Source organism: Alligator sinensis, unplaced genomic scaffold (assembly GCF_000455745.1).
Source record: "Alligator sinensis unplaced genomic scaffold, ASM45574v1 scaffold318_1, whole genome shotgun sequence".
NCBI lineage: Eukaryota > Metazoa > Chordata > Crocodylia > Alligatoridae > Alligator > Alligator sinensis.
The window spans coordinates 524,219-538,360 of record NW_005842421.1 but is presented as its reverse complement, the minus strand read 5'-3'; the positions used below and the strand labels follow the sequence as shown (position 1 = coordinate 538,360).

General features: G+C 46.9%; 1 protein-coding gene across 2 annotated transcripts in view; it reads left to right on the top strand.

Moving 5' to 3' along the window:
- Positions 1-14,142, top strand: part of SMCHD1 (structural maintenance of chromosomes flexible hinge domain containing 1) — a 142,892-nt gene that overhangs the window by 19,743 nt on the left and 109,007 nt on the right. For both annotated transcript variants that reach the window (XM_006030106.3, XM_006030105.3), the window contains exons 2-3: positions 12,349-12,424; positions 13,882-14,043. In XM_006030106.3, coding sequence (XP_006030168.2) covers positions 12,349-12,424; positions 13,882-14,043 — 238 coding nt within the window. The remainder of the gene's footprint in view (positions 1-12,348; positions 12,425-13,881; positions 14,044-14,142) is intronic.

Sequence of the window (14,142 nt, the reverse complement as noted above, 5' to 3'; positions counted from 1 at the left end):
CCCCCCCACTGGGAAGAAGCTGGCGCGGCCACAGCAGCAGCCCACCCTAGCCCTGCGCACAGATCTAGGAGGCACATGCCCCCCATTGCCTCTCCTCGGTGGTGCATGGCAATTTTTAATAATTGTCCATCGGTATCAACCCGAAAAAATCTGTATCGGTGCACCCCTTAGTCTTGACAGAGTAGAGATGTGATCCCAGTGGCATGGGAGAACCCTAGATGATGGGGACCTCCGTCTTGCTCCAGCCTTCTTCCGCCCTTACAGCCCTTGAGAGCCTGACATTTTCTTCTGCTTGACCTGTCATTGAGGACTTGAAGTTTGGACCAGGGTTTGTCTGGAGCTTCCCCCTCAGGCCTGCTCGTCATGGGTGATCCTGCCAGGAGTATGAGACAACATAGCACTGAGAATCATTGGGGGACACAAGCTTCTCCACCACTACAAGGTCTCAGTCTGTGGAGAAGGAATGGCAGTTTTGGAAGCCTAGCAAGAAACTGTTCTGATGCAATGGAAGCACAAGAAGAATGGGAAAAGACCAATGTGACTGCACAAGAAGCTTTTAAAATGCCGTGAATACGAAAGGAAAGTATGCAGGCAGTGGAAGAATGGGCAGGTCACCAAGGAAGCGTACCAGAAAATAGAACCTGCAGGGACAAAATCAGGAAGACAAAGATAAAGATAAAGAACAAGCTGCACCTGGCAAAGGAGGTTAAGGACAACAAGAAGAGAATCTATAAGTACGTAGCACAGAAAAGAAGGACCAAGGGAGCTATGGGTCCAAACAAGCCAGGGTGAGCTCCTGATAGAAAATGCAATAAAGGAGGATCTACTCAACAGCTATTTGACTTTAATCTTCACCAAAAAAAAAAAAATTGCTGTCAGACACCTATTAAGGATTATCTGGATAAGGAAGGGGGAAAGGTGAGGGATGAGATGACAGAAGAGATGGTCAGAGAGCTTCTGTTAGGCCTGAATGAATTCAAGTCATCAGGGCTGGATGAACTTAAATCCAGGGTACCAAAGGAGCTGGTAGAGGAGATCTCAGAGCCTGTGGCAATGATCATCATAAAGTCATGGGAGATGGGCCAGGTAGTAGAGGATGAAACCATCCGTGGAATTGTTATCCATTGGGATGCTTATAAACTGTACTCATTTCTGCTGGCCCCCTGGCAGAAGATTGATGCAGTGAACACCTTCCTTGCCCCCCCTGCATCTCGTTCATCCTGAGAGGCTCAGTGGTCCCTAAGACCACCCCCCCCCCCAAAAAAGGTGGACGATGAGTTGAAATGGCTGCTGAAGAAGTGGCTGCATCTGCCACTCCACCAACGAGATCTGGTGCCTCCCCTACCATCAGGGAGGTGCCAGTGTCCCCCACATGGGTGACCCCCTGCAGTATTGCAGTGTCTCGCATCCTTTCTGCCTCCTGACCTGCCCAGATTAGCCAGTGCTCTGCCAGCACCCTGCAGGAGGCGGCCTAAAGGAGGGTTGCCAGGCAGCCCACCAGTAGAGATGTGGCCACATTCTTGAGCGGCTCACTGGAGGATGACTTCAGCCAAGAAAGTGGGGACTTTGCCTCACTGTGGAGCTGAGCCTGCAGAGCTACATGCTGCCTCAGGAAGTGCATTGGCTGTGTCTGGACTTGTTCCAAAGAGCACCAGGGCCTTGGAGTCTCCCGGACCCAGCTGCATCACCATGACCCCTCACCTCGGGACCTACCTGGAGAGGTTCCTGAAGGACACTATTTGAGCCAAGTATGCCAGCTACCTAAAGGCAAAATCTGACCAGGATAAGTCCTCAACCTTACCTTGAAGTGGGACACAAGCGTCCACTTCATGCCCAGTTGGAGTTTCACGTGTTTTATGGACTGGTGCTTCACCTACCACACCAGACTCAACTGCCTGCTGCCCAACAGTATTGTCTAATACAGGAATTGCGATGAGAGGTGCTGAAGATGCAGCTACAAATTGGAGATCCTTCCCCATGTGCTTTGAGGCTGCAAGCCCCACATCAGTGTGGCAGCTCCACCACAGTGCCGTCCAGGCCCAGCTGGTGAAAACTGTCCCAGCCTCAGCTAGAATCATGTCCATCAACCACACCATCCCAGGCTGCTAGAGCTGGCTCGCCCAGACATTGTTATGGCTGACAAGAAGAACAGATGCATTGTGGTGGTCAATATCACCATCCCGTTTGAGAACTCGCGGCAAGCTTTCATCAAGCCTGCAAGTGGAAGCAGATGAAGTACCAGCTGGTGGTGGATGCCCTGAGGAGTCGGGGATACAAAGTGACCATCAAGGTGTTGATCTTGGGGGTGCTCAGAGCATGGGACCTCAGCAATGAGAGCTTCCTGTGCACCTGCTGAGTATCCCGCCACTATGCCAAACTGATGAGGCACCTCAGGGTGTCCAACACCATCAGATGGTCAAGAAACATCCACATTGAGCACGTCATGTGCAAGTGCCAGTATATGGACTCCATGAGACCACCAGCCAGAAGTGACCCAGAGGAGATGGCCTGATTGCTTCCCCCCTGCCCCACATACACAGAACACAATCTAGGACACTTATACCTGGACTCTCCTTCACCCCCGCATCACACATTTTTGGCCCCCCTCTTTAAAGGCAGCAAGGAGAACCCAGAGAACTACAAACATTTTGTGTGTGAGAAGTTACTTTAGCATATGCTAAGGAAAGCCATTTGCAAGCATTCTTATATTATAAAAGCCTAAGTCTGTCTGTCTGTAATGCTTTATTCACACTCTGATTGGCTGATGAAAACAGCCAGTCAGAGTGCTCCAAGAGTGGGGGATCACTGCTATGATTCTGAAGCCGTGCCGAGGACTGGACGGGGTGGCAGAGAGGCAGAACAGCAGCAGCATGCGGCATTAGGTGGCAGCACTCCACCCAAGCCCCCTGCACTCCACCCCACCCCACCCATCAGTCTTGACGGACAGTTGGCTAGTATGAAGGAAGAAAGGCTGATCACAAGCAGCCAGCATGGATTTATGAAAAATCATGTCAAACAAACTTGATCTCCTTCTTTGACAAAGTAACTATTTGGGTTGTTGAAGGGGGAGTCTTGTGGATGTAGTGTATCTGGACTTCAACAGGCTTTTGACAAGGTCCCACATGATTTTCTAATAAAAGAGATTGGAGAAATGCAGCCTGGACAAAACTACCACAAGGTGGATAGATAACTGACTCAATAGCTGTAAGTAAAAGGTAACTTATTAACTGGTTCACTTCAGAATGTCAGGAGATTTCACTGGAGTCCCACAAGGGTCTGTCGTGGGTCCAGTGCTGTTCAATGCATTTATTAATGATTTGGATGGCATAGAAAACTTCTTGAGCAAGTTTGCAGACAACACAAAATTGGGAAGGGTTGCAAACGTGTTGGAGGATGTAAGTGCAATTCAGAAGTATCTCAACAGAAAGTTGGGCTAGAGCTAACAGGATGAAGCTGAGTGCAGACAAATGCAAGGTGCTGCATCTTGGGAGGAATAATCAAAAACACAAATATAAAATGGGTGACACCTGGCTGGATGGCAGCACTGTGGAAAAGTATCTGTGATCTACCAAGACTCCCAAATCCAATTTGAGTCTGCAGTGTGAAGTGTGATGCAGATACACAAAAAGCAAATGTTGTTTTGGGTTGCATCAATAAAAGCATTAGGTACAAGACACGGGAGCACCTCTCTACTCAGCATTGATTAAGCCTCATCTGGAGCACTGTGTGCATTCTGGGGTCCACATTTTAAAAAGGACATGGACAAATTGGAGAGGGTCCAGAGGTGGGTAACAAAGATAATCAAGGGCTTGGAAGTCAGATCATGTGAGGAGAGGCTGAAGGAGCTAGGCATGTTGAGCTTGCAGAAAAGGTGCTTAAGAGAGGACATGATAGCAGTTTTCACATACTTGAAGGACTGCCATAAGAAGAGGGATACTGCAGCAAGAGAGAACAGGTAAGGGGAATATGGACCAGTGGCTTGAAGATGCAGCAAAATAAGTTTAGATTAGATATTAGGAAAACTTCTTCACTGTTAGAACTGCTTACAGTTCTAACTGTAAGCATAAAAGGGAAGATAACTTCCCTTTTATCACTGGAAGCATTCAAGAAGAGGTTGGACAGACACTGGCTAGGGAGCATCTAGACATAGCTGTACCTGTGTTCTGCTATGTGTATTTCTCATACTTCTGGGCTTTGCTTGTTGCCCCCACCTCCCTTTCTACTACATGTCAGGATGTTTTTATGTCTTCCTCAGAGGCACTAGGTATTGCCTACAAGTGAAGCTGGGTGAGGTGTGCCAATGCTCCTGCTGGGACCAAAGCTGGAGGTTCTCGTGTCTCTGCTTGGGGTCAGACCAATTGCCATATTTGGGGTCAGGAAGGAATTTTACCCCATAGTCAGATTGGTATGGACTGTGGGGGTTTTTTGCCTTCCTTTGTAGTAGGGGGCATGGCTCTCTACCTGGGATCCCTTCAACACATATTGACAACTTCTTATAGAAGCAGGTCATTGGCTGCCATGGTTCCAGTGCTTTACCTGTGGCAGGTTAGGAAGTTAGGTCTATGTTGTAAGGTATGATAGAATTCCACAGAGAATAGGAGGACTGACCCTCCAAGGGTTGTAAGGGTTGACCATAATGTTATGTAGGGTTTAGATTATTAATTTTATCAGATAGCTTGGGCAGGGATGATCCTGCCTCAGGCAAGGGTTTGGATTAGATGACCTCTATCTAGAGGTCCCTTCCAGCTTTATTTCTCCATGATTCAAGAGCCTGAATTGCAGACTGAGACCGAAGGAGCGATGGACATCACATGAAAGGGAGTGGTTCCAAGGTAATAGTTGATATCAAAAGGAGCCTTTTTCCGCAGTTCTGTTTAGGATGTGGGATCAGGAACTTTATAGTATGAGGTGTTCCAAGGTCCTTTTCTCCATGCCAGTGTTGAAAAATTCTGGAAGGTGATTCATACATAATTTCCCTCTTAGTTTATATCTGGGAAATGCACCCTCAGGCACTGAAATCAGATTATTTGGACTATGACATCACACTGCAGTGCAAAAATGTTAGAAATTAGCTTTACCGACCAAAGAAGAGATCCATCAATGGGTGTTTCGGTTTGTACAGTTCAATTTGGTTTTGTTAGTTTTTTGCTGTGCAGCCATGGCGTAGCCAAGTAGAGCTGATTCAAAGGCATCACTGAGTGGGACCTATTCTATGCTATAGTATGGCATGTCGTCTTATATTTGACTTGTTGTGTGCACACTGCTAGACTGTAAGTGCCTTATTTTCTCTGCGTCGTCACTGTTGTAGATTCATTTCTCAATAGCTCAGTGATATTACGGGGCCGGGCTAGGGTTGGGGCTGGGGGGTCTTACCTGGCTGGCGTCAGCAGCGCGGTCACGTTCCAGGGCTGCGGTCCGGCGCTGGCAAGTCTCTGTCTAGTGCTTGAATTGGCGGCAGCACAAGACTGTTCCCAGGCAGCCACGTGCCGCTCCATCTGGGCGCGCCTCTTGGGGCAGGAAGCAGCCTGCATGCCAATAAAAACCATGCCGCGTGCCACAGGTTGCCGACCCCTGGTATAGGTGAACCCCTGGTTTGCCTGATGGCAAGTATAAACAGTGAACTGATTACTGCAAGATAAAAGGGGTCAGAAAATTATGTCAGTTGCTTGTTAGTAATTGGCTCTGTGCCTGTTCTTCCACTGTAGTAAGCGAATGCTAAACCTTTTAACTTCTTTCAGTAAACAATACAGGTGTGTCCAGATACGCGTGGATGTTTGGTGCCCCGAGGACAACTAGCACAAGGGCACACCGTGTGCCACCACTAGTTGTCCCCAGGGAATGCCTGTGCTACACATGCTCTGGCATGCAGCAGGTTACCCCAGGTGGGATAGGGGAGGCTGGGGCCAATACTGGGCTGGCCCCAGCAGCCTTACCTGGGGTCCTGGGGCCTTCCCGGGGTTGCAGCAGTGGTGATCTTGCTGTAAGGGGACTGGCCGGTAGCAGAGCATAACCTATATAGAAAGACATTTCTTTTGCTGAGCTTGGAAGATATTTTAGAAAGTCTTAGGGGGGTCTGAGAAGGGTGGCTCTGCGTTTCTGAACCAGCTGACTACAGAACAAAATTAGGGCTTTTCCAATGCAGTTTGACTACTACTATGAACAAAAAGCTGTCTATGTTGAATACATGCTCAAAATGTATGGTAGAGTCTGTATTGAAGCTTTTGCAAGTCTGAAGAATAAAGATTAAGTGTTTGTGTCTATAGAGATATTGCATCACTAGTTAAAATATAAACAGACCCTTTCATAAATGCCTTTGTGAACTCTTCAATTTAAGTCTTCTCTACAGTTCTGTGACTCTTCCACCTTCATGAATGTTTCTATGTGTATTTATGGAAGATAGCTATGCACATTGAGATGCATTCAAAGAACAAATCTAGGAGAACTTTTTCGGGGTGGGGGGGCAGTTTGTTTTGTTGTTTGTTTGTTTTTTAAAGAACGCTTTTGGTCTAGCTAGCCTGCCTAGTTGTAGGTCAGTCTAAACAGTGTCCTATGCAAAGTGAATAGCTATTCTACTTAAAGTTAGCCTTCACAAGAAAAATTGTTCCTCCAGTATAGTTCTCTGTTGACACAATCTAGCAAGTCTAGTATTTAAATAAAATTTTGTTAACTTACTTCAGCTGGCTATTTTTTCTTTACTGTTGGTCACCAACCAAATATGAATTATCTTTGGGGGCAAAAGCAGCAACCCTGTGCAGTCTGCAATACACAAAGACGTATGGTGGCATATTCCAATGCCTTGTGAAGCTAGGTATTATAGAATTGGGTGGTGGCAACTACAAAAAAATGCAAAAGGCGTTTATTGAAATAAGCTGGATAGGTAACAAAAAATCCAGTTGATGAAGGAACTAGTGTGAGAGGAGCCCCCTTGGTGGACTGTCCTACTGTCACAAGAACTGGGTAAAGGAGGGAGCTGTATGAGTAGATGGATAATGCTCAGAAGCATCCATGAGCATGAGGTATTTATTGACTCAGTGTACAAAGATGTTCCTTTTCCATATTATGGAAGAGGGACAGACAGAGAAGGCATTGGAAGATACAGAAGACAGATGCTCAGGCAGGTGGAAGCTGGCAGTTTATTACCTCTGACAACAGAGAGCACTCTTCTGAAAATGTTGCTGTCTAGCAGGGAAGCAGATATGAAACATCAGATGAGAAGGAGAGGGAGCCTACTCCAGGAAAGCCCAAACCATGCACTTCGAGGGGATGGAGGATTCAGACCACTTCTGTCAAGAGGAAGTGACACGTGGTACATGACTCCCTCTTGCTGGGCACGAAAACATCCATCTGCTACCCTTATATGTTGGTTCAGGAAGTGTGCTGCCTGCCCAGAGCCTGAATCTGAGACATCATAGAAAGGTTGTTGAGACTCATCAGGTCATCTGACTACTATCCCATACTCCTTATCAATTTGATCACTAATAATACTGTCCAGGAGCAACTTTGAGCAGGTCAAAAGAGACTACATGGTTCCTGGTGCAAGGGTGAAGGGGGCCAGGGGCCCAAGTGGTGTTCTCACTTGATCTTTGTGGTTAAGGGTAAAGGTCTGGCTTAAGCGTTAAGGAGCAGATGCATCCTTGTGATCAGCATTTTTTTCCCCCTCAGGCATTCCTAGATGCCTTTGCCAAGCCGTGGGGGTCATCATAGACCACAAGGTGAACACGAGCCTTCAATGTGATGCTGCGGCTAGTAAAGCGACCAAAACGTTGGCTTGCATCCATAGATGCTTCTCAGGCAAATCTTGGAACATAATTCTCCCCTTGTACTCAGCCTTGGTGAGGCTGCAGCTGGAGTACTGCATCCTGTTTTGGGCTCCACAATTCAAAAAGGATGCAGAGAAGCTTGAGAGAGTCCAGAGAAGAGCCATGCTCATGATCAGAGTTCAGGAAAACAGACCTTATGACGACAGGCTGAGAGCCATGGGACTCTTTAGCCTGGAAAAGCGTAGGCTCAGGGGTGATCTGATGGCCACCTATAAGTTTATCAGGGGTGACCACCAGTACCTGGGGGAACATTTGTTCACCAGAGCACCCCAAGGGATGACGAGGTCGAACGGTTATAAACTCCTGCAAGACCGTTTCAGGCTGGACATAAGGAAGAATTTCTTTACTGTCCGGAATAGCCTGCCATCAGAGGTGGTTCAAGCACCTACATTGAACACCTTCAAGAGTAAATTAGATGCTTATCTTGCTGGGATCCTATGACCCCAGCTGACTTCCTGCCCTTTGGGCTAGGGGCTGGACTTGATGATCTTTTGAGGTCCCTTTCAGCCCTAATGTGTATGAAATCTATGACATTTTAGCACTCCTGCCCCCCTTGGTATGCAATGGGACTGACTCCCTTTGAGCCCAGAGAATTATCTCCTTGAGGAACAACCACCTGTCTTGGACTCCCATCTCATTGAAGCTCTGAGACCCCAATGCCTCTCCTACTTACCTTAGCTCATTGAAGTTGGCCTTCCTGAAGTCGAAGACAAAATTTTGCCTTACTGCTTGCTTTCATCGCCCTGTGCTGAATAGTAAATTCCAGCAGGTGATGATCTCCCAGGTGGTCAAGTACCTGCAGACCCCCCCACTTCCAGATCATCGCCTGTGGCAAGGACCAAGTCCAGCAAGGCATTTCCCCTGGTGGGACTACACACCTCCTGGGTTAGGTGGAGGTCCTGTATCCTGGCTAGGAACCTACATGAGCAGTCAGACCTGGCTGACTGCTCCTCCCAGCAGATGTCTGGGTAATTTAGGTCACCCATGACAACCACATCCCTTGACTTTACAGCCTCCGTGAGCTGACCTGAGAATTCCAGATCCAGCTCATCCCCTTGGTAAGGCAGTCTGGAGCAGACGCCCACTATCAAGTCCCTTTCCCCATGACCCCCTTGCATTCTTACCCAGAGCGCCTCAGTTTGCCCCTCCTCTGACCTCATCCTGATCATTCGAGGATATGTATTGCTCTTGGATGTAGAGCGCTCCACCCCCTCCTTTTTTTTTTTCCTGCTCTGTCTCGCTTGTACAACCTATAGCCCTCGATGTCCACTGTCCAGTCGTAAGTAGAATCTTACCAGGTCTCTGTGAGCCCCACTAGGTCTGGATTTTTGCTAGCTAGCAGGAGGGCGAGTTCCTTATTCCCCATGCTTCAAGCATTTGTGTAGAGGCATTTGAGGCCTCCTGTGGGTGCATATGCCAACCCCTTGTTCTTAAGCCTGCCCTGGCCTCTGTCATTTACCTGGGTACTACCTGCATGCATCCCCGTCCCCTGGCGAACCTAGTTTAAAGCTCGTCGTACGAGAGCAGCCTGGAAGAAAAAACATGCTTACCTCTTGGGGAGAGATGAAGCCTGTCCCGTCTGAGCATGTCCTCTGTGCAGAAATGTGGGTCATGGTCCAAGAACCCAAGGCCCACCCTGTAACACCAGCTCCGAAGCTGCCAGTTGCCCTCACACGTGCATGGCTTGTGGCGCCGTCCGCATCTACTCACTAGGAGAAAACCAGCTGCGTCCCTGTCTCCTTGAGCTTGGCCCCCAGAGTCTTATAGTCTCTCATTACGCAGTCCGGGCTGCTCCTGGCCGCATCATTTGTTCCCACGTGAATGAGGACCATGGGATATTGATCAGGGGGTCGGACGAGGTCCGGGATCATCTCCGTGATGTTCCGAGTCCGAGCTCCAGGCAGGCAGCAAACCTCACGTGCTATGGGATCAGGGCAACAGATGGGCTCCTCGGTTCCTCTCAGGATAGAATTGCTGATGGCGAGGACCCGGCGTCTCCTCCTCTTGGTGTTCTGGTATCGCTCAGTCTGTGCTGTGCATGGAGTGGCGTCGGCTCCTCTGGAGGCATCCTCACCTCCCGCCTTCTCCACGGCTGCCAGGGCCTCGTACCTGTTCCCCAGCTCTACCTGGGGAGCTGACACTGTGGTAGCACAAGTAGCCCTGGCTTGGGAGGTGACCGTCTGCTATACTGCTGTGTAGGGTCTCTCCTGAGGGGCTTCTCCACTAGGTTCCTGACCCTTCAGAGAACAAAAGTACCCATCAATTTTGTCCTCAGCAGCCCTGATTCCCCTTAGCCTGCTGACCTTGGACTGGAGCTCCCTCACCTGCTCCTCCAGCGCCCAAAGGTGGACACAAGAGGGACAGACGAGGGGACTCCCACTCCCCTCTCCCACCCCTGGCTGCAGGGTCCCCACCAAGCTGCCCCTGCAGATGGGGGGGCGGGGGGGGCAGCAGGGTACTGCTGCTCCCACCCCCCATGGGCCCTGTCTGGGTGGAGGCATCAAAGGAGTTTTTGCCTCTTTTCTTGGAGGGTTTTCTTGGAGAGTGCTGGGGAAAACTATTCGATAGGTATCCTAGAGAGACCAAGTAGTAGGGAACACCTCTTGATTTTGATGCTCATAAACAGGAAGGAGTTGGTTGTGAAGGTGGAAGGAAGGTATATTGGGTGATGGAGACCACGACATTTTAGAGTTCAAGATCCTAAGGGGAGGAAGGAAGAGGAGTAGTAAAATAAAGACACTGGATTTTAGGAAAGCAGACTTTAACTAACTTGGGGAACTGATGGGCAGGGTTCCCTGGGAGAAGCCCAGAGGGGCACGGGAGAAGTCCAGGAGAGCTGGCTGTACCTTTAAAGAGGCCCTTTTAAGGGTGCAGAAGCAAGCTATTGTGATTGACAGACTAATTGGAAGTGCAAGAGGAGACCACTCTGGTTAGACAGTGATGTCCTAAATGTGTTTCTGAAACTTGAAAGAATCCTTGAAAAAGTAGAAACTTGGTCATAGTACTAGGGAAGAGTTTAAGGGTGGGAACAGACTTCAACTTTCCTCACCTTTGTGCTGCTAGAAAAAAAATTATGGCAGCACGAAGACGAAGCAAACAGATATCCATACCTCTTGCTGCACTAGGGAAAAGTATGAGAATTGCATGGGCATGCAAAGAGAAAACCAGGAAAGCCAAGGCATAACTTGAGATGTAACTGGAAGGGGAGGTAAAAAGTAATAAAAAGGGATTCCACAAGCATGTCAGGAGAGGAAGACCAAAGAAAGTTTCAGGCCCTCATGGAATGTGGGAGGCAGTTTAATTACAGATGATGCAGAAACGGCTAAAGTGCTTTTCTCCTTTCTCCCCCCGTGTCAGTCTTCATGAATAAAATCAGTTACTAGATAACAAGCATAGTTGGTAGCAAAGATTGGGAAGGATTTGAACAGCCTTAGAGTAGTAGAAGAACAGGTTTGAGATTACTTAGACAAGGCAGATACTTTCAGAGGGCACAGCTGGATGGGCTATTCCCTAGGGTACCAAAGAAATTGGGGGTTATAGTAAACAATAAGCTGAATATGAGTTGACAATTTGTCCTTGTTGTGCGAAACAAGAAAAGAGAGAACCTAGCAGCATGCTGGGCTGTATTAACAGGAATGTGTCTTGCAAATAAAGGAAAGTCTTCTCTCCCCCTCAGCAGACATTCATTTGGTGGGTGTAGGGGGGAATCAAGGTCCACTTTGAAGTTGATCCATTGGAGAGAGGCTGCCTGCTGGCAACCTCTCTCCCTTAGCCCCCTTCCTCTCCTCCCCCCCCTTCCCATCTCCTGTGCTGTCTGCAGGATGGGATGGGAGAGAAGTTTTAGGTTGGGGTTTACCCAGCCTGAGCTGGAGGCAGAGGGTGCTTGAGGGAGGGCAGGGGCTCCAAGGCAGGTAGGACTCCAGTCCACTTACCTCCCTTCCAGCTCAGGCTGTGTAAACCCCAGCCCAGAGCATCCTTCTCCCCCCTCCCATCCTGCAGACAGCACTGGGTAGTCGGAAGTTAATGGAGATGCTCCACTTTGGAGTGCCTTCATTTGAACCCTTGTTAGATGAGGGTTAATTTGTTGCACTATCGGGCACTTAAAGCGCTCAGCAGCCATGCACTTCCATCAGGCCACATCTATAGAGTGCTTTCAGGGGGCCAATCGCACAACAAATGTCACTTCTGTCAGTGCCCATTGTGTCCATTTTTGGGCCCTGCACTTCCAAGAAAGTTGTGAATAAATTGGAAAGAGTCTAGAAACGTTGCCCGGTTGGCTAAGACAGTCTTTAAGTTGGGTAGGAAATGTTAAAATTTCTGCACTAGAGCATAGGTAAACAAGTAAAAGAAGTGAAAATGACTTGGAATAAAAATAAAAAGAATACAATCAAAATTCTTTATCCTTAATACTGTGTTATAAGTTTGATCATAATGCAGTGATGTGTGATAAAACATGTTGAAAGGAGACTTCCTTTTTAATCCATGCTTTGTAGGGTAACTGGCCTTCTAAATCTTTCTTATCATGTAGGCCTTTGGCATCTCTTCCGGAGAGAATTTTGTTATCACAACTACTAACAGACAACAGATTACAGAGGACAACTTTAGTAAGTATGTTGTATTAAGTACAGCTGTATAGTCATTGATCATGTGTCCAAACATCCTTCTTGCAGAATTTATTCCTGTTTCGGACATAGGTGGAAGTCCTATTACATACTAAAATCTCAAAAATGGTCTTGAAAACTGATCCACTCTGAAACACGTTCTACATAGCTTAATGTGGTGATGATTTCCATTACTCCTCAGTTCAGGCAAATTCTTTTTCCAGAATAAACCTTTGCCATAGTACCTTTTTTCCCAGTACCTGGGTTCTAGAAAGTTTAGCATTTACTTTGTTTTTTAAATGACAATTCTGAGTATATCTTTTACAGGAAAACTCTACAAAAGACTTCCCACAGTACTAGAAGCTTAGTCTGTTCTCTGATTGAAAGAAAAGTTTAGCAAATTGCACTTGGGATTCATAGGGATTATTTTGTAATTCTATAGTAAGTATGCAGAATGCTTGTACTATAACATTAGCCAATGAGAAATCTTATAAATTTGAAACAGGATTTCTAATTGTGGAAATTTGTGGATTCTAGCTGTGTCCAGTTTAGTCCATAGTTGTGCTGAAACAGGCTGAAGCAGTGGCTCTGGCAGCCACAGCAGTGAGCCCTGCAGGCTAGGATAGGTAGTCCAGCCCACAAGAAGCCCTGTATGTTTGATGTCCGTGCTATAGAGCAATAAGCCTTCAGGACTCCTATGTAAAGCCTGTCTCTGTTAAATATTGAAGTAGCAAATGAAAAATCTATGAAGAACTACATGGCAGCACAGAGTGCTCAAGTGTCTGGAGTTTTGAGAGAGGGTGCTTTTTTAAGCTAATAGGCTATCTTGATGACTGTTGGACTCCTTTTACATGAAGGCATAACAAACAGTTTAGAAAGGCTGCAAGAGACAACATATTTGTTGTGTCCTTCTGGGACCACAGGAAACTTGGAGCATGTAGACACTGGATTGGGACCCAATGCAAGAGTCTAATTATCCAAACGAGAGCTTTGCCATAGCTATGGCAGCAATATAACTGTTCTTTAGGTTGCTTAATTCGCTGACTTGTGGTCAATAAATAATTTTACTTCTGTATTAACTAAAAATTAAGTTTCTTGAAGACTTAAGAAAAGTACCAACCGTTTTGCTATAACAGGATGATTTCCATACTAAACATGAGGGCACTTTTGTTTTAGATTCTTCGTAGAAAAAAAGTAAAAACTCTAAGCTTGAAGTTTGAGACTACTGTAGCCTTAAAGTAGTTTCCAATGGGGAATTCTCACTTTACATCCTGTCCCCCCAGGCTTAATAGAATAAGTCTTAAAATTAGCTTCTCTTTTGCCAGGAATGAGTTTTATCGATTAGTGGAGAAAATAAAGGGAATATAGCAGCAGCAAAGTCTAAGATTTTTGGGCACCATTTGGCTGATGTCTGGGGAGCTTTACCCTTGTATTTAGTATTTTTCTTTTTTCCATTACAGATGAGGTTGTTCAAGATGGGGTCACTTTATATTTGCTCCAGTCAGTGGATCAGATGCTACTTTCAGCAACAAAGGAACGAATTGACTTCCTACCACACTATGACACGCTTGTCAAAAGTGGCATGTATGAATACTATGCCAGTGAAGGGCAGAATCCTTTGCGTAAGTATCTAAGTTTTCTTGATTGAAGTACTAACGTTTATTTTGCCTCAGAAGTACCTCTAAGAAATGTCTTGTCTTGTTAATTCTTCTTGTGTGTTT